Here is a 20,575-nt window from a genome sequence, read left to right on the forward strand (position 1 = left end):
CGGCTTTCAACATCCAGGTTCTCGTTACCAGTGGCGTAACTACGGGGGGCACGTGCCCCCCACCCCCCAATCGGCTGACAAAAAAAAAACGGGGAAAGGAGAAAAAGAGGGAGAAAGAAAGAGGAACGTAGTGGGAAAGAAGAAATTATAATTCATTAAAATGGTATATTATATTATGATCATGTTATGTTATATTACACAGAAAACATTTTTATCATAACTTTATGAAACACGTTTTGCTCAGGGCCTATGTTGTCATTGTTCCTGGTGCTCGCATTGTCTGTTAAAACAGATATATAAAAATGTTGTACGAAACTCTCCCGTTTCAATTCAATATACACCAAATATATTATTGTTTTATGTAGTGACATACGCTTCTTTTTCATGACTACTCAAAGTGATTGCCCCATGTTAAGGTCTTAATATAAAACATTTCCTGTTCGTGATTACGTTCGCATCAGTTGAATAGTGAGATAAGTCTGCTCTCCGTGCATTCTTAAAATCAGTCCTTAAAATGTCACTTTTTCTGATTTAAATATGCAAAAATTTTCAGATCGCGCTTCGCGCTCGCATCATTTGATTAGTAAAATACGTATGGTCTTAGTGAATTCCTACAAACTAGCATTAGAAGCCTCACTTCAGGTCTGAATTATCTAAAATTTCAGTTCGTGCTTCGCGCTCGCATCATTAAAAAGCCATAAAATGTTCCTCTTCAGATCTGAATTTCCTAAATTTTCAGCTCGCGCTTCGCGCTCGCAATATTTGATTAGTGAGATGCGTATGTTATTCATGATTACAATGACCACAAATGCTTCACAAGTGTTTACATGTAATTCTAACAAAATCATCAAGTGCTTGGCACTCGCATTAGTTTTTTTAGATGACTATGGTGAGATATGTATACTAAAAGTGATTCCTAAAACACAGTCCTTAAGATCTCCCTCTTTGGGGTCAATATACATATATACACAAAAATTTTGGCTCGCGCTCGCGCTCGCACTGATTAGCGAGACAGGTACCTATCATGATTACAAAATCGATTTTAATGTCCCTTTTTAAGTCTAAATATAAAAAAAAATCAGTTCGCGCTCGCAGTATTCGCGCGCTCACCAAGTGAATCAAAAATTTTGCTGGTGCCCCCCCCCAATGCCGTGACCCACGGTACGCCACTGCTCGTTATGCACTATATGTTACCATTTCTTTCATGTTTGGGATATATACCAGTTGTGAATGATATCATTAGTGCTTTTCGGGATCGCCCAAGTGAACCCCTATACCCCATTTCCCCCGAAAATTGGGAAAGCGCGTGCCCTATAGATGACCTCAGGATCGCATTGTCTAAAGGCACACCTTACGGCTCCTCGCGATCCGATTTTGGAACAAATCGCATTTTGCTCATTTTCTAAGAATATGAATGGAACATATCATTTTATTAGAGGTTGAAAGTAATTGAAAGAATAACCAATTTGAAAGATTGCAAGCCTTTATTTGAAGTAAAAGTCAACTTAGTTTCAAATCGTAGCCAATCGTACGACTGCTATGACGTCATTACGACTAGATATTAAATTTGCTTTTATTCTTTTATTTATTCTTTTTTGATATAGCATTGTCACAGATTTGAACATAAATTATGTATTCGTACAACGATTTTGAACATTACACAGTAAGATATTCCATGTCTCAATATTAGCATCAAACACGACGTGTTATCCCAAAATCGAGTCGCAGACCGATCGTAAGGTGTGCGATCGCCTTGATGAGATACATATTAAAGGTTCATCAGTATTACATGGCGCTTTAAATATTCCGCATTTAAGTTTTAGATCAATGTACAAAATATATTTCAGAGGAGCGCGCTTTCGTGCGATACGCATCCTGTTCATGATGCAGAAGTGCCTAAAATGTCCCATTTTTTAAAGTCTAAATGTAATAAAATTTCAGGCTCTCGCATTCTGTGCTCGCATTATTTGTTAAGTGAGAAACGAAATCTTTTAAAATGAAATTCCTACCAAAAGTCCTAAAAGTATCAATTTTTCATGTTATACACTCCAAAAAAAAATTTACTCAGTATTTGGTAAATGGGAACATGCATGTTGGTTGGATAAAAAGATATTTTGAAAATTTTACGCAATTTTGCGTTGAAATAGAAAAATATGGGGTAAAAGAAAAATACTCGGCAATCATTCATATTCCGTTTCTACCCAATATTGGGAAAATTTTTACTCAGTGTTTTTAGAGTGTTATAGTGTATATCAATAATTCCCGCTCATGCTTCGTGATCGCATTATGGTTTATTTACATTATACATCATGTTCATGAAAACAACTTAAATGTGCTGAGAATTAATGTCCTGTTCTAGTCTTAGGCCTAATATGTAAAAGTCCGATCGCGCTTCGCGCTTGCATTATTCATTTAGGTAGGAAATAATCCAGTTTTAAAATATACAACTTTCATGCTAGTAAAAAAGTGTATTAAAAAAAACTTTTCAGTTCGCACTTTGCCCTCACGTTATTTACTTAGAACAAATGTGATATATAAACTTTTGAAAAAAAAGAAGTCCCTTGGACAATGTAACATTCGCCCCTATTATGAAAAGCAAAACTGATAAGAATATGAATGAAATGAAAGTTAGGTGGCGGGGCTTTATTAATAGATAAGATAAGATTTTAAGATAAAATTGATTTTATTTATACACGGTTAAAAAGCCCAAACGGTTCACAGACTGATTTCCATTGGGACCGTGTGGAACATAATTATACAATTGACAAAGTAAACATTTTAAACCAGTGTTTAACGAACAATAAATATAGCCTATATATATATTTAAGTGGCAATTAAGGCCCTACACAGTGTAGTAGGTGATGGGTGGAGTGGAAGATTGTGTTTTTCTTGTCTATTCAGTGTTGTTGTTCAGGGCACTGGGAACAATTTTTTAGGGGTGCTCAGGTAAATTTGACAAGCAAAATGCTCCAAAAATATTGAGATTTCATCATAGGAAAGCAAAAACGAAAGGATGAAGGATATGCCCCCCCCCCTTCGGAGATGGGAGGGGGATAGCATGTACAACTTACTATCCCTACTTTTGAAGACAGAATTTATATCAAATGCGGTCAATCTGTTTAATTGGCCCAATTTTGCATTCTAAAAATGCAAAATTTCTCGCGCAGTCAATCTAATCTTACAAGAATTTGGCCATGACAACTCCCTTGGTTTAGATTATCATACTTATTGCCTATCTGGTGCATCATGGAGTATGCTTAAATTTATGAATTGTATGATACCAATGACTTTGAAATATCAATGTATCAAAACATTATTTTGATACACTGTCGTGAATGCGGGGGAATTTTGTACAGAATATATAGGCATATCCTATATAAGTTAAGTGTTCGATGAGTTACTTATGACACTGACCAAATTAATGCCGTTAATGGAACACAGAGGTAAGGTAGGACAGCAATATTACCGCTTTACAATATCAACCGTTTACACTAGTTAACACAACAATCTAATAAATATTTCATGTATGAATTTTGCTCAAGATTTTGAATGTTGCATTAGTCTTTCAATGTAATCTTAAATATTGTTCAAAATATCTCCTTTCTGCTATATTTTCCTTTTCTATAGGGGGCGCCGAATTGATGTTTGACATGGGGGTGCCAATTTAAAGTTTGTTTTGGGGCGAAAAATTCATATTCGATCTATGGAACGCCAATTTGATGTTTGACGGTGGTGCTTAATTCAGGTTTCACGGGGGGGGGGGCGGAACTCAAGTTTGCTCGCACTGTGCTTATAGTTAGATGCCCGTTCTGTTCATGATGACTACCAAAAGTGCAAATTTTAGGTCAGAATATAAGAAAAAAATCATATCGCTCTTCGCGCTCGCATCAATAATGTTCTGGCGACGATCCTCTTCATACTTAGATAAAGTGCTTGAACTTTCCAACTTTGGATCGAATCGCGGCGCTCGCATAAAATGTTTGTTACACTCATCCTGCCCCCTCTCTCTTTCCCACCATTCCCTCCTGTTGAGAGACTGATGGCTATTATACGCATGAAGTCCAGAGCAGAATGCTGATTTAATGATCACCGAAAAAGCTTACTCGAATGTCCAAATTTTAAATCAGAATATAAAAATTGTTCAGCTAGCGCTTCGCATTCGCATCAATTCAGATAAATAATCACCCTGTCCATGCGGGTCACAAATGTACTTAGAATGACAAAGTTTTCGGTCGGAATATCAAAAGTTTTCAGTTCGCGCTTCGAGCTCGCATCAATTGCTAAGTGAGATGATCATCCTGTTCATAATTACCAAAAGTACAAAGAATGTATAAACCGTAGGTAAGAATATTAATATTTTCAGCTCGCGCTTCGCGATCGCACAATAATATTGATTAAATAGATACCCATCCTGTTCATGGTTAAAAAAAAGCTTAGAATGTCGAGGTTTTGGTCGGAAGTTCAAAAATTGTCAGCTAGCACAAAATGTTGAGATAGATACCCATCCTAGTGTTGATTACCAAAAGTAGGCCTACTTATATTTTCCAAATTTGAGGTCAGAATATCAAAAATTTTCAGCTTGCATTTCGCGCTCGCATCAATTTTGTTTAGATATATAATCACGTATACCCATGATGTTCAAGGTTGCAAAAAGTTCTTAGAATGTCCGATCGGAAAAAATATAGATGAAAATACCCCCCCCCCCCATTGGCGAAAGCTGGATCCGCCACTGGTAAAGAAATAGTTCCCTCACACATGATTTTAGTGGGGCCTATACCATCACTCTGATGAGAAGTTAAACTCATTGAAATCCCAAAGTGATTACAATTCTATGCTTTCTGGTCACATTTATTATTTTGAAAATGTGGTATTACAACTTCTTTTTAGTCTTCGATTACCATTTATCACGTGATTAGGAAATAAGATACGCGCCTGAGTTTGGTCATCATCCTGTCTTCCAACTTTTGCAAATTTGCTTGCTCGCTTCACTCGCTCGCATATTGATCTTAACCTTTTGTATCTTGACAAACTTATAGCCGACGAAAAAAAATAGTATAATATGTACACATCATTTTACAGTATATACTTAAGGCTATAAGTATACATTACCCGTGATGTGATAATTACACCCCTCTTGAACAATCATGTTGAAGAGGGTTGTTTTATTTATTTTTTAACACCATTCTGTCTTCCAAATACTGAAAAGTTGCTCGCTCAAATTGCCTGTAATTAATTACTTTATATCACAACAAATACATTACAATATAGCCATCTAAATTTTGTTAAAGGCTTTTAATTGAAAGATGTGGTAGTATTATATATGTGGTTATATACCCCCTGTATACACATAGCCCTTCGTGTGGGGGTGACCCCAAAATTTTAAATTATATTGCTATCACCCCCCCCCCCCCGCCACTGCTCGGACCGGATTTACGCCAGTGGATAAACTGAAGGAAAATAAAAACCAAGCTTAAAAACCTTCCAAATGTTTGTGCGGACAATTAAAAACATGTTAATTCTATACTCATGAAGAGAAGCTCATTCTTCAGCGGAGCTATAACACGAAAATAGTTTACACAGCTGGTGGCGGCATTGAGGGCAGGAAGTGTGAGTTAGTGGTCCTTTGATTCTTCCTCTTCACATTATTTTCATTTTTATGGGGGCGGGGGCAATATAATTTGATTAGGGCGGCCGTGTTTGGATTGAGGTATCATAGAATGACCAGACGACCCTCAAATATTTTCCTTGGGATAAGGGTAATTCTCATTGCGATTCGGAATTTTCAGACCGGTTGGAAAATTCGCTCGCTCGCGACCTAAAAAAATTCCCCCTCAGTTGCTTTGTCTTTTGGTTTTTATTTTATTTTTATCATATTTTTGTGGTAGGCTGTAACATTAACATCCTCGAATCACAGAATAAGCATGAGGATATATATACAGTGCGTCCAAAAAAAAACACACTATACACTTTTGAAATGGCTGCCAAATAAAAAATGTAGCTCTTTGGGGAAAAAGACTTACATATATGGAAAGCCAATAAAGTCAATTTTCAAATGACACAAAAAAGTACGGTTGGAAAACTATGGATGCTTGAGCGAGCACTGCCCAATGAAACAAAGGGTATGGAAATTAGGGTGGGCTGGAATTAGCCTTCCAATTTATGTTAGTTTTTGAGAGGCAAATCCTTTAGAACTTGCTAAGTTAGTGGCGTAGTGATAAATTAAAGATCATTTGTGACTAGTTTTGGTTGCTTAAGCAAATTTTTAAATTATTAAATTGAACTTTAATGCATGAGTGAACATAAATTACACTTTTGGGGCAGCAGTTCAACTTTATCATTTGGAGCTCTTTTTGGGCAGCATTTCAATTTAATCATGACTTTGTGGATCTCAGCAATGTGTTCGTGGAAGTCAGGGGAATAGGGGGTGAGATAGGACTTAAGTGGGAGAAGTAGGTTGATTGAATAAGGGTCAACAGAACATTCAGCCCCCGCCCCCCCTTCCTCTTTCCCACCATTCCCTCCTGTTGAGAGACTGATGGCTATCATACGCATGAAGTCCAGAGCAGAATGCTGATTTAATGATTAATTCTGAATTGGGGCATCAACTTTTTTCCTATCAATAATTTATCAGTAAAACAACTCATTCAATGTGCAATGTGATCAATCAAACATTCAGTTTATTTTAAGAAATTACTTCATCAATCATCATAATCATTAAATTTCTTGGTAATCATTCAATAAAAAAAAACTGACCATCAGCCACTTGTTACTTTGCATAGGCTACAATCCAGGAAGTGAGACAGAGAGAGAGAGAGGGGGGGGGGGTGGGAAATGGAGGTGGAAAGGGGAGGGTACATCCCATATGACTTTTAATGCCCTTTTAACCAAGTCTTAGCATATATCGCCCTCTTGCTTGTAACGGGTACCATCACATTACTCTGACTCTCACGAACACACTTCTGAGGTCCACAAGATGAATATGCTACACTAAGATTACAATTCCTGTTCACTCATGCATTACATTTCAATTTAGTAACTCATGAAATTCGTCTAAGAAACCATAACTTTTCTCACTCATAAATAGCATAACACCCCTAGCTTTATAAGTTCCAAATGACTAACCTCTCAAAAAACGGCTAATTCCTACCCAGCCTAGCCAAGCTTAGTCTCTCAGGAGAAGAGAAGGGGGGGGGGATGGGGGTAGAGATGGAGGGGAGGGGTTGCTAAATGTTCTGTTGACCTTCATCCCATCAAAGTACTTCACCTACCTAAGTCATACCTGAAGTAATATTACCCCCCCCCCGTTGAGATCCACATGATAAAGACAAAATGCTGCACTAAAAATTGCAATTCATGATCACTCATGCATTAAATTTCAATTTAATAACGCATTGAATTATCACAAACAACAAACTGATCACAACTGATCTTTAATTCACCAAATAACCCTCAACTTTGCAAGTATACCAAACCAAAAAACCTGAAAGAAATTGGAAGGCTAATTCCGGCCCACCCTATTTTTCATACCCTTTGTTTCAGTGGGCAGTGCTCGCTCAAGCATGAATAGCTTTCCAACCTTTTGGTGTCATTTGAAAGTTGACTTTATTGGCTTTCCATATCTATAAGTCTTTTCCCCCAAAGTGCTACATTTTTTATTTGGCAGCCATTTCAAAAGTGTATACCGGTAGTTTTTTTGGACGCACTGTAGAAAAGCCTGAGCTCGCATGGGGAAAGTCAGTTGAAAAGCCCTCTACTTGCAATCGCAGCGGTAAACAAATCCTTTGAAAAAAGACAAGAGACGAGCGCTACCTGTGAAAATCACCCGCGTGAGGGTAAATTTCTCATGAACTTTTGTCCTTTAGAGTGGCCAGGATGCCTTCAATAAATGAGATGGGTTGTGACAGTGAACCTGAAGATATGGAGGAAGAGATGAGCACAATTGACACAGATAAAAGTGAAGAAGAAGAGTCTGAAAGTGGATCATCTGGCAGTGATGACGACTCGTCGGGTAAGATTACCTTTTCTTCGGTCCCGCTAATTGATATTTTTGTGAGGTGTTTTTTAGTGAACTTTTTTAGGGTTACAATCTTCTTTAATGTTGACAGTCTTTGCTGAAATTTGTCGCTAACAACGACGAAAAATGGTATCTATGAACCTGCTGATTAAATTGTGTAAGTTAATAGTCTCTAATCTCAGCCCTTCTAATTCTGGCCTGTTAACTGAAAAATGTTAAGAATTTCCCATTCTTTTCATACTCTGCCTTGGTTGGCTGGGCCATCAATGAATGAGTTTGCAAAGTCTCAGACTCCGAGTCTTTCCATTAGTAAGGAGTCAATTACCAGTGCTGTGCGTGTGATTCTTTTTTCCATGCAAAATCTTTGATTTTTGTTATTTTATAAAAATACGTAAAAAGGACTGGACAAAAAAAAATCTGTTTTGGCCTTCAATCATTGCACCAAAATGAAAAAAAAAGCTTTAAAGGAAAAAATAAGTGTGAGCCTTATTGACTGCATGTGTTTTGATATTAAATCATGAAGGATGCACACTGAAGAAGTTATTTTGTCACTTAATGTCACAGTTGTCTAAGGGGAGGGGGATTTGTGATTACAGGACTTTTATGAATTATGATTCTTGTGTATGTTTTAAAACTTTTAATTTTGGTTACTTTTTATTTGAACCTATGCCCTACAACCCCTCCAAACAAACTTTTCTTTGGTTAAGTGATCCAAATTTTGTATTTTTGAATATTTCATTTATTTATCTAAATATTTTGTTGTTGAATTGACATGTAACACTTACATCACTTGATTTATCAATCCCATTTTCATACATGTTTCTAAGTATGTAAGAACACCCACTGCCAATTACATTTTGTTGAAATGGCTATGTTTAAGATGTTCCTACATGTTTTAAATGAGAGTAAAATGTTTTTTTTTTCTATAATGTAGTATTTTCTTCTTCCATAATTAATGAATTCTTTGCTTTTCATTTTTATTTCAGATCTGCTCTGCTTCTTTTTCTCTTTCTATGCCCCCTCTCCTTTTAAAGGGTATTAGTTGAGATGAATAATTCATACAAAAAGTTTATAGATTAATGGTTGTTTTGAACAAATCATACCTTGAAACAAAAACCAGATTGAGTACTTGAGCCACTCAGCATGCAGTGTAGTGTCAAATTCTAACTGGCAAATACAGGGAAAACAAGATTTTATTTTCTGTACGCTATTGCTTTGTATTTGATAAAAGATCCAATATCATGATACACATTGATGTTGAAAACAAAATAAATTGTTAGATAGAAATCAATACTGAAAATTATCTATGTACTGAATAGCTTTGTCCTTAATTTACTTGTTGCCATCAAATAACTAAAGTCTAAATACTTTTGGTATGTACATGGCCATTTCAGTCTGTATGCTTTTTTCGAACTCCATTCATAAAAAAATGTATTTTCTGTTTGCTAATTAAAATGCCAAAAATTCTTATGATATTCAAATACATGTACTATTCCGAAAAATTGTAAAGTTGTACTAAACAAATTGAACCTCAAGTAACAACAGAGAAAGATTTTTTTTCAATTGTTTTTACAAACTTTTTTTTAATGTTTTTTATCATGGAACAGAATATGATGAATTTGACTGTGACAGAAGAAGAACAGAATGTATGGAAGACATGAATGATCTAGAAAGTCAGTTCACAAGTCTCAGAGATCAGTAAGTATTAGAAAATTATTGATTATCGTAAGGATTAAAAGTTGCACTAATTAGGGAGCTTATCAAGCTTTGAAGTAAAATCATTGATATTATGTCTGATAATCATGAAGTGCAATAATTTTATTGCAATTTTGTTACCATATATATGATCTCAGAGAAGTAATAAAAAGGTATTAGTCTTATGCCAAGTTTTTATCACTTTCATTTACTTTATTTACGATAAATATCTTGTAGGCTTTATTTGTCAAAATCTATGAAAAAAAAGTCTAATAAAGAATTGGCAAGTTACTCTGTATACTTTAATGGAAATGATGAAATCTAGAAAGTGTTTTTTTATAGAAAGATCAGTTTTATATAAGATCTCTGGGGCTATTTTATTCAATTTTTTATTTGTCCTTTGACATTTTGTATCCCAGGTTAAGCTGAATGCCCCCAAGATTGACATTTATGCATGGTTGACTGTGTATAACTCATTCCTTAAAAATGCTTCAATGTAGATTGTATTCAGAACGACTGGAACAAATTGAGTATAAGCTGAACGAGGTCAAGTTGGAAGCTGCTCACGAGTATCTAACCCCCCTCCATGAGCTGGACCAGATGAAGAGTAGAAAGCTAAGAATTGCTAGTGTCCTGAGAGAGCTACGCATGGAGAACATCAGAAATAAACTACAGAGTGAAGAAAAAGCCTCAAGGGAAAACCATGAGGTAATTTCTTTTTGAAAAAAAAATGATTCCATCACCATTCCCCAAACATATAATATGAAAATTATATTACTATTGGAGAGAAAGAAATATTGTAGGTAGGCCTGTGATGTTAAAGTCATTCACCAACTGTTCTTGTACTGGTAATATTTCAGAAATCAGGACAAGTAACTTGTAAGATGCAGGGCTGAACATACATGTACTGTATGTGAGCTTTTTTTTTCAATTTTGTTTTGCCTTGTTGATAGAGAAAGAAATTACAATTTATTATCTTCTGGCAGGCATGGTCTTTGTGTCTCACCTGCTGCTGTATCGGGCCACCTATGCTATCTGCCCTCTGGTTGCTTTAAGTTCTAGTATGCCTTGTTAGTCGCCATGTCTACTAATTAGTTAAGGAATTGCTGATTATACACAATGAAGAAATACAATATGCATCTCATTCCATCAGAAGCTAGTGTTTATACTTTTGACAATTTAATTCATCCCTTTCATGGTATGTGTTTAAATCCACAGAGTGAGAAAAGTTTACTCCGGGATCTCATGAAAGCTGACCTTGAGGACAAGATCAGAAGACTAGAGGAAGACAGGCATAATATTGATCTTACAACAGGTACATTTAGAATCTTATTTGTAATTGCTTGAAAGTCAATATTCAGTACATTAAAAAGTGAAACTTGTATTCATATAAAGATATAAAGAATAAATAAAATAAATCTTAATAAGCAATCCCTTCTTAGGAATCCTCAATAATTCCTTTAAAAATTTCCTGTTCAACTTGATTTTGACATAGAAATTTCAAATTATTCTTGCTCGTCTATGCATGAAATTTTGTAATATATTAGTTCTCAAAATAAAGGAGAAGGCCAGGAATTTAGGTCATGATGTATTATGAATCATGACAATTTGCAAATAAATTGACAATTTTTTCCTTACAGATGGTTTGTGAAAATTGTATTTCAGCTCAAATGAAATTTATCAGATCTGAATTAAGTGTACATGTGTAGTAGTATTCCAATAATATGAAAAATATGTTGTTTGAAACAAATGTAAAATAAAATGAAGATAAAGCTTACAGAATATAAGAAGTGTCAGAAGATATTGATTTAATTGAATATTTTTAAATCTTATTTGATCCTTAATCATGTTTTTTTATCTTGTAAATAGATCCAGCTTATTTATTGTTTCACTTTAGTTTATTTTCTTAGGTTATATTCTTAATGCTTTTAGGGATAATCATGCATGGATAAGCTCTGCCATATCAACGTTATCTGACTGAATTTAACATGTTCTTCAATGATCATTTCAATCATGTTACCTTTTAGAATTATGGAACGAGTCTCGGATCTTGAAGCAGAAAGGAAAGAAACCAGATTCATTACATTCTGACAGAAAGAAGAAACCAGTAGCTGTGTCAGATATCCTTTTCACTTTTTTCGATTTTCCCATCTGTATAATTACTAGTATTTGAATAAAAAATAAAAAAGTGGAAGGGAGAGTGTCATCATGGCGCAAAAGTCAGTAACCCTTCATAAGAGGTAAAATGCTTTCTGAAATAAATGATGTAGGTAATGATCAATGATAGCTTTGCATCGCACATTCCTAAAATATATACAGTACATGTATATGTCTATTATTATTTTTATTTGATTTGAATTGTATCTTAGTTATGGTTCATATCTAAGGAAGTTAATGTTATTTTTTTTGGTTCATTAAAAAACTGAGTTGAAAACTGAGTTCAGATGAAATATATAAAGAACATGACCAAAGTTTCCTGAATTGTAGTATGTCATTGTCATTCTGCAGTTTAAAAAGGGGCTGTGTAAACCCATAGCATTCAAATATTGTTTTTCCAGTGAATCCACCTGTCAATGATGGACCAATTGCCACCAGGTATCTATAACACAGAGCACAGTGACTGATCGTATGATTGTTTTTTTTTTCATGATTTGCTCTACATTGTGGTTAATGAAATCACTCGATAAAATATTTCTTTTATCAATTGTTATTAAAAGATTTGTGTTACAGAATCCAGTTTTTCCTATGACAAATATTGGGTGCTTTCATTATTGTCATATTCTATCGATGGTCACGTTTCTTTGATTTTGGTTCCACTTGAGTAAGTTCAATGTTTGAGATGATTTGCTATCAGTTGTGTGATTTCCCTTAACTTCACACTTTACGTCCTTATATAATATATATGCTGCGTGAGGACGACATCCTAGATGACTGGACAGCAATAATGAAGGTAAACCATTTGTGTCTTGAGTATCATGTTTTTCTTTATTACATTGGGCAATTCATTGTAACTGACATGACATTTCACTCAGTTTCAAAGCATCACATTCCAAAATTTACAGTATTCAAACAGTCCTTGCTGAGTTTATCTGGCTAATTTAATATTCAGATTCATACATGATTAATGAGAAGAAAAAAAAGAACTGTTGAGAAAAAGGATGTGTTAGCACAACAGATGGGACATGTTATGTCATGCAATTGTAACATTGGTGGAGCGTTGTGGCCCAGTGGATTAGTCTCCGGACTTTGAAACAGAGGGTCGTGGGTTCAAATCCCAGCCATGGCGTAATTTCCTTCAGCAAGAAATTCATCCACTGTGTGCTGCACTCGACCCAGGTGATGTAAATGGGTACCGGCAGAAAGTAATTCCTCAAAAAGCTGTGTGCGCCTTAATCGGTTGCCTAGCTTAGCCGGGGTAATAATAATAGGTAATAGCAGTGCCTTTTTAAAACGCCATGAGCACCGAAAGGTGGACCTGTGCGCTATATAAGTAGCCACCATTATTATTATTATTATTATTATCTGTTTGGGCATGTGTAATGGTGCCTGTTCATGATTATGTGGGATAAAGTAAACAGTGCAGCAAACTTTCTCCTATGATAGTAAACAGTGCAGCAAACTTTCTCCTAAGATAGTAAACAGTGCAACACTCTTGCACGCACTCCAGATAATGATATTGTTAATATGACTATATCTAGATCAAAGCTGTTCACTTGAAAGTAAAATTCAGATCTTCACCTCATGTTTGATGGGCAAATCTATTAATCTCATGATTAAACAGACTGTAAGACAGTATGAGGAATGTAATGGTTTTTATACGTGACATTATGTATCTGCATTTATATTAGTGTGTTATTAAATCATTTGCTGTTTTTTGTTTTATTTGCAGGCAAGAGGTGCAAGTGCTAGAAGGAAATCAGAAGGTGAGATTATTTAATAGTAACTTAAAATATATGTTATATTTTTTGCTATCTGATCATCTACATTGATATTGATTTAATTTTCTTGTGATTGTATGTGTTTGTCATTGGATTTTTACACACATGTATGAATTGAATATAAGGTGTCTGCACCTGACTAGCCTTTCATTTAAATCTTAACAGATTAGCCTATTTTGATGCCTAAAATGTGTTGGAACAGGCTGATTCAGCTTCCCCTGAGATCTCAACTAACATCTGTGCAATGGTGCCAAAGATTGGCCTACATCTCACCTGGGATGTCTTCTACCGGATTTTAGATTTTTATGAAATAATTCATTAAAGCAATTATTACTTCTAATTTATGCATTAATTAAACTTTTAGGGTTAAACTTTGTTGTACTGGAAGCCTTTTCATTTTGCACTCTCATATTTTTTAGTATGTTCTCTTGTACAAAGCTTTAATGTCTGTTATCATCTTCACATATGACTTATCTCCAGGTCGTACATCACACAGTGCCAAGTATGAAGATGGAAAGCTTCGCTATGATGGCAGAATGTTTCATAAAAAGGACCAGATTCTTATTGAGAATAGGGAAGACTCTCCAGTCTCGTAAGTCCATTCATTTAAGTATTGAATTTCATTTAGAAATGAATTTCCCATTTCATGTGCCTTAAGCAGCTGAAATAACCTTCCTTGTTGGAAATCTGACCCCCATTTTTCTAAATTTTTACTTCAATTCATTATCGCATTAAAAACATTGTAAGACAGTCTTGAGACTGACAAAGTTTACATAGTAGAAAAAATTACATGAAATAAGTATGTACTTCTGAATTAACAAACTATAACCAACTTAATACTATCAAAAGTATGAAAAAGCTACAATAAGAGTACTTAGGCCAAGTAAGAAAAGAAAGTAGTTGATCGTCCTCGCGTGCATCTATTTTGGCCGCCGCATGGAAATTTTTGCTATTTACTATTTTAAAAAATTAGCTTAAAAAAAAAATTGTGATGTTCCCTTTTTCATTGCAGCATCAATATTCTTGATATTAACTATTTTTATGGCTGCTGAATAGCGAAAAAAAAATCACATAATTGGCGAGCGATTTGCTCTTATGTGCTTTGGGATCTCTCTCATAACTTCAAAAACAATTGCAAAGTCCAATATCGCCGTAACTGCAAGAAAGAAAAAATTCTGATTTGGTTTTCTATTGGAATTTTGAAGATAACCATCATAAATTAGCAAGAAAATAAAGTTTGCAAACTCGGGAAAGATCACAGATTTCTTAATTTTTTAGTGCATTTTCGGGAACCCCGCTTCCTGAATCTGAACTAATCCATCACATGCTTTGGAAATATGGCGCAGAAAAATCAATCTTAATGACGTAAATTTGTATTTCGGCGGATTTTTTGGTGAGTGATAGCACCTGCACTTCGATGTGTTGTGTTACGGTGATTGACTGTTCTTGTGACTCTGTTGGGTCATGGACCTGCTAGTAGGTCCATGGTTGGGTAATGCATGACTTGTGTGCTGGGATGATGCTATTGACTGTGCTGGCGCAACATGAGAATTTGTGAAATAAATTGAATTTTCTGGCGAGTTTTCTAACGTCAGCAGGCAGTGCATTGAATATTCAAAAAAATTATTTCAAGTGGGTTATTCTTTATCAAGATTGAAAATCATTAATGGGATTCCAAGAAGTGCCAATTCTGTTCAAATTTGATAAACTTTATTCTTCCTTGAGCTATTCAATTTGATGGAGAATTGTAAAATCAGTTACCGGTAGTAAATAGATCTAACACTAATAGTTACAAACATGAAATAATAAACAGAACAATTAACAATTAATTCAATCATCATTTAACATTTGATATCAATTAAAAAATGAATAAAAATTGAACAGTATTAAACAACATGTAAATGAATATACACGCAGCTGGAAAACTGCGATGCAAAACCATGCCCAGAGCTAAAAAAGAGATTGGCTCTGGAAAACTAAACATGGCTCCATGGTAATAAAAATCACCACACCCCCATGCATTTTTTACCTTTACATATATATTAACAGGGTTGGCGATTTTTTTGATTTTTTTAAAAAAATAAAAAAAATCAGATTTATTTGATTTAAATCAGATTTTTTTTATTTAAATCAGATTTTTTCGATTTTTTTGATTTTGATTTTTTTGATTATCCCCCCCCCTTACTCTTACAATGACATCAATATTGATGTTATACATTTCACCCCTAATATTGTTCTTAACCACATATTTTGTAATTAAAATCCAGTAAAAATGGACAATTAAAAATAAATTTGAGGAATCATGTATCTGAACTTAATTCTATCATACATAGGCCTATGAAGGAATATTCCATAGGGAATTCCCAGTGAGTAGAGAAAATTCCCCTCTGGGATTTTCATTCAAATATTTAAAAAATCCAAGAGAAAAAATCCCTTATCAAAACTGCCAACAAACCCTTTGCCAATTACTAGTATTCATGTATATTGTAAGAGAAATAATTCAAATCAATTATTTTTTTCAATTAGTCACAGCTTTACAATAGTTAAAGAGAGACTACAACTGTATATGTTTAGGATCTTTTTGATAAAAAGCTCTTCTCTTGCTACAGATATAGATGCAAAACTCTCAGTTTTGGAGAACAATATAGGAGATAGCTTAGTCAAAGGGTGACTATACTACATTTTGTTACTGTGATTTTTTTTTACATTAATCTACAATTTTCATTCCCATATTCTCTACAAAAAAATCTGTTTGATCCATGAAGTATGAAAAAGAATCTACTTACTTTTAACTTAAAGGATAAAAACTGCAAAACTGCTTAAATTACAACATATGTATTACAAAAAGAAGTATTTTATTTTAAATGAGACACAGCTTACAACTGCCAATGATTGTAACTGAAGTACCTGCATCTTAACATTAAAATGCAGTGTTAAATGTTTATTCTGAGTTTTGCAAATTGTTGTTATAGAGCTCTTTCCATTATTACATGCAGATACAAAACATCCATTATTTGTAGCACTGAACATAAAATGGGCTGCAGTGACTTAAAAGGTTTATAAGAGAAAGCTTATGACTGTACTACATTATGTTAATGTGATTTTTATAATTATGTTATTTAAAACATCAAATGTATGATAAATGTAACAATACGAAATAAGAGGCATGTTAAATATGTTGATTACATGCAGGTATCATTTTTTTTATTTTACATGACAGAAGTAGTTATGTGTAGGCGAAGGATCAAAACTGGAAAACTGCCAACAAACCTTTTCTCATTGACTTTTATATAATATTATATATTTTTTTTTACAAACTGCTCTCTGAAAAGTTGGATTATGTGAAAACTTTATGTTAAGAAAGAAATTGATAATAATAACTGACAAAGAATGTAAAATTTCAGAAGAGAAACTCGACATAATTTACAAAAAATGAGTAGGGGAAGGCGGGGTAAGTTGAGCATAGGGGCAAGTTGAGCCACCAGCCCCAGGCCAATAATGAATGAGTCAGTTATTATGGTGGTGTCATGTATTGATGACCCATACATAACCCCTAACCCCACCACATTGTTTTCCACTTTGAAACAAAAAGTAGTTTTTTAGAGGGAAAAGTATGAATTTCAGCCAAAAAAGTAAAAAAGAGTGTGAAATAGATAAGTGTTTTATACACACACACGTCTTTAAATATAGTAAAGACATGATAACAACATTGTTAGTCCAGGTATGGATCTTCATTCTTGTCATAGTCGTTTATATGATGGATGCATAATAAATGTGTGGATACAAAATTATCGCACTAAGTTCGGACTGGGGTAAGTTGAGCCAAACAGCATGGGGCAAGTTGAGCCATGGTAATTCCTATGGTAATGTATCTTAAAAAACAAACAAACCATAAAAATCGATTGAAATGCAGGCTGAAAGGAGCAAATTTACATTTAAAGGATGTTAGTATTTATAGAGAATTAGCAAGTGAAAAGACTTTAAACAAAAAATTGACATGCTGGTTCTCCCCCATACATTTTGTACATAGTTTTTGTGGCTCAACTTACCCCAGACGGTGGCACAACTTACCCCATATATGGGGCAAGTTGAGCCATTTGACATTGGTTTTTTCAAAGGTCACGATGACTTTCAGTGTGGGGGTAGAAAGTTATATGTAGGTGAAAAACATTTCCCAAGAATCAAATTTAAAGGCAAGGTACTTATTTCTACAGTAGTACTAGTCATATCAATTCTAACATGCAAAATGCAAAAAGTGTCACAACTTACCCCGCCTTCCCCTACCTATTGACAACATACATCTGTAGTTTTTAAGGAATTACCTGATTTTATTAATTTGATTTTAATTTGTTTTACATGTAAGTAGATATGAAGACTTTGTTGATCTTTTATTGATATAAAGTTAATTCAAAGTTTTTCAGTTGACTTGAAGAATTAAAACTGCATTGAACAAATACTTTGTCCATGATTTGTACATGTTTCAATGGAAGTGATTTAAATCAATGATTTTTTTAAAAAAAATCATGGTGATTTAAATCGCGATTTAAATCACGATTTAAATCAACGTGATTTAAATCCGCCAACCATGTATATTAATGTTCAAATCATTCACTTGACATGAACATTTTGTTTTACAACAATACAGTACTGGTATACATCAGTATAAATAAATCAATAGATTTATCACATAATACATTTTCCATAGATTTCCAATTATGCTCATATATATGTATACATTTCTACTCATTTATTATTAACATTGAGCATGCATCGATCACATATTTTGAGCTTGACATGGCCTGACAACCATTTGAATAAAAAATAGCAAAAAAAAATAGTAAATAGTAAGGACCTCCCTCATCACCAATGTCAAAAAACGGGCCGAGAAAATGCCTCCTTGTTTTTAAAAAAGTAAGATAGCAAATAGTAAGGACCTCCCTCATCACCGCTCTCAAAAAACCCGGACGATCAACTACTTTCTTTTTTTACTTGGCCTTATATTATATTGGATGGATCAGAATGGAATACCAGAAATACTCCCAAGAGTTTGGGCCAATATTCCACAAATTGCAAATGAGTGAAAAATTGGCCCTAGCAATTGGAATATCTCTGGTATTCGTTCAAGTAAAGCCATCCAATCCAGATCAACTTGGTCGTTGACATGTGGCTCACATGTATTTCATGATAAGTTCATTGAGTGTCATTGTGCTCTATGCCGTGCATTGCTTTCATTTTATGCGTTGTACATGGTATATTTCCACATTCTCACATGCACACTAGACTGTTGAATAAGGTCTCATATTCAACAGCAAGTCTTGTAGAGGAGCCTATGAGATATTCATCGGATTTCTATTCTTTTAGGGATAGTGCAAGGGCAATTGATGTAGCCCAAAATATGCGTCACATCACATAAAGCAGGACTGACATCAGGATTCACACTTAAAATTGTGTTTAAAGGGAAATTTAAATTTGATCTTTGAAAATAAAAGTTGATAAATGAAAGTGATCCAAAAACATGTTGCCGTTTGCATTGATATAAGAAAGCAAACAATACAAAAATTCTTGGTTCAGCCCTCCCTTCTCAGCCATCGATCGCGCAATTTTTGACGAAAATTGGCAGGCACGTTACCCATGGCATAATGTACAAAACTATAAGATCAAATTCTGCGAAAAATATCATTTATGATGAGTTGTGCTAATTTATGCAACAGTCATGATATTCCAACATTTCTTTTTTTATCTTATTCCTCTGAGATCTGTGTACACATACAACTCAAGGGAAACAGTAGAAAGGTGTATGTATGGGTAGCTTCTTTATATGTGTTAAGTGGGGAACTGCATTCACAGAAAACGGAAAAAATGTGACTATTTCAAACACAGATGAGTTTAAAGCAGATTTTATCATTATTTCTCTGTATTTTCATATCCCCATGCAGGGCCAGAATAACTGCCATCGATGCTCGGGAGGTGTGGGTGAGGAGACATGATGGAACCAAATCAAAGCTGCTACTTCACAACCTAGAGAAGGGAAAGTACACCATTCAACATGTGCGGTAGTCAACATGTAACCGCTTCGGCAGCCTTTTCTATGAACAATTTGAACTATCCTCTTTTGAAGGACATGATGCATTTGAAAGAGAATGGGAGTAAGGTCCATCTTGCTCTTAGCTGATGATAATTTGTAGTGACCTTAGCCGTGGGACTGGCACCGAAATAACGGGGTCATCATTACTTACCTCATCTGTAATACTTGTTGGACGTGGAGCAGTGTTCATCATGATTTTCAGGAACATCTCAACATTTTCACTTTTAGAGGCGCAAGGGCATTCTGTCTTTGTAAAAATATGTGTGCATGTGACTAATAATGCCCCTATGTCGCTAACCATGCAAGATTGCGAGAATGTGATGAAGAGATATATATACTGTCTGGTGTGTCATTGATGTTTATGTGTATCATGTCTTATGCAAATGCCAGTAGCTTTGTGTACTTCTTGTTTTAACCATGAATTATTGCATCTTTGATGCCCAATATGTCTCTAATTACTCAGCTTGTTGATTCTAACTGAAAATGATGGTGTTTGTCCCAAACATAAATACTATTCTAGAATGTGTTTTCATGTTTCTATGAAATGATTTTTGATTTACCATAATATACCTGGCAGAAAGACACAGACACTATTCATATTGAAGTCAAATTTTAACTCTGAAACTGCCTTTTTTCAGTCAATAATTATATAATATTGACTGGCCTTGAGGGGAACATCAAATATATTGCCAGCAAAAGAATCATATTGGCCCGAGTCTTTAGACGAGGGCAATATGGGTCTTTTAAGGGCAATATATTTGATGTTCCCCGAAAGAAGAGCCAGTCAATATTTTTATTATCATCCAAATCAGATATCTAGAGCAAAAATCATGATAATGGGGA

The 20,575-nt window shown here is 34.6% G+C and overlaps 1 protein-coding gene across 1 annotated transcript; it reads left to right on the forward strand.

The window, feature by feature from the left end:
• The first annotated feature begins 7,767 nt into the window (after window positions 1-7,767).
• On the forward strand, window positions 7,768-20,364 carry LOC121419030 (breast cancer metastasis-suppressor 1-like protein). The gene is made up of 9 exons (XM_041613305.1): window positions 7,768-8,008; window positions 9,622-9,712; window positions 10,210-10,417; window positions 10,928-11,024; window positions 11,737-11,829; window positions 12,595-12,659; window positions 13,599-13,632; window positions 14,128-14,239; window positions 19,584-20,364. Exons 1-9 carry the CDS (start codon window positions 7,873-7,875, stop codon window positions 19,702-19,704), a joined length of 957 nt encoding a protein of 318 aa, XP_041469239.1. The 5' UTR covers window positions 7,768-7,872; the 3' UTR covers window positions 19,705-20,364.
• The last annotated feature ends 211 nt before the right edge of the window (window positions 20,365-20,575 follow it).

The sequence above is a fragment of the Lytechinus variegatus genome, chromosome 7 (assembly GCF_018143015.1).
Source record: "Lytechinus variegatus isolate NC3 chromosome 7, Lvar_3.0, whole genome shotgun sequence".
NCBI lineage: Eukaryota > Metazoa > Echinodermata > Echinoidea > Temnopleuroida > Toxopneustidae > Lytechinus > Lytechinus variegatus.

Bases quoted from the DNA above. Each gene is read 5' to 3' on its own strand.
- LOC121419030 (XM_041613305.1), top strand. From the start codon at position 7,873: ATGCCTTCAATAAATGAGATGGGTTGTGACAGTGAACCTGAAGATATG. The intron at 9,713-10,209 runs GTAAGTATTAGA...GCTTCAATGTAG, and splicing joins TTCACAAGTCTCAGAGATCA to ATTGTATTCAGAACGACTGG. The intron at 10,418-10,927 runs GTAATTTCTTTT...TTAAATCCACAG, and splicing joins CCTCAAGGGAAAACCATGAG to AGTGAGAAAAGTTTACTCCG.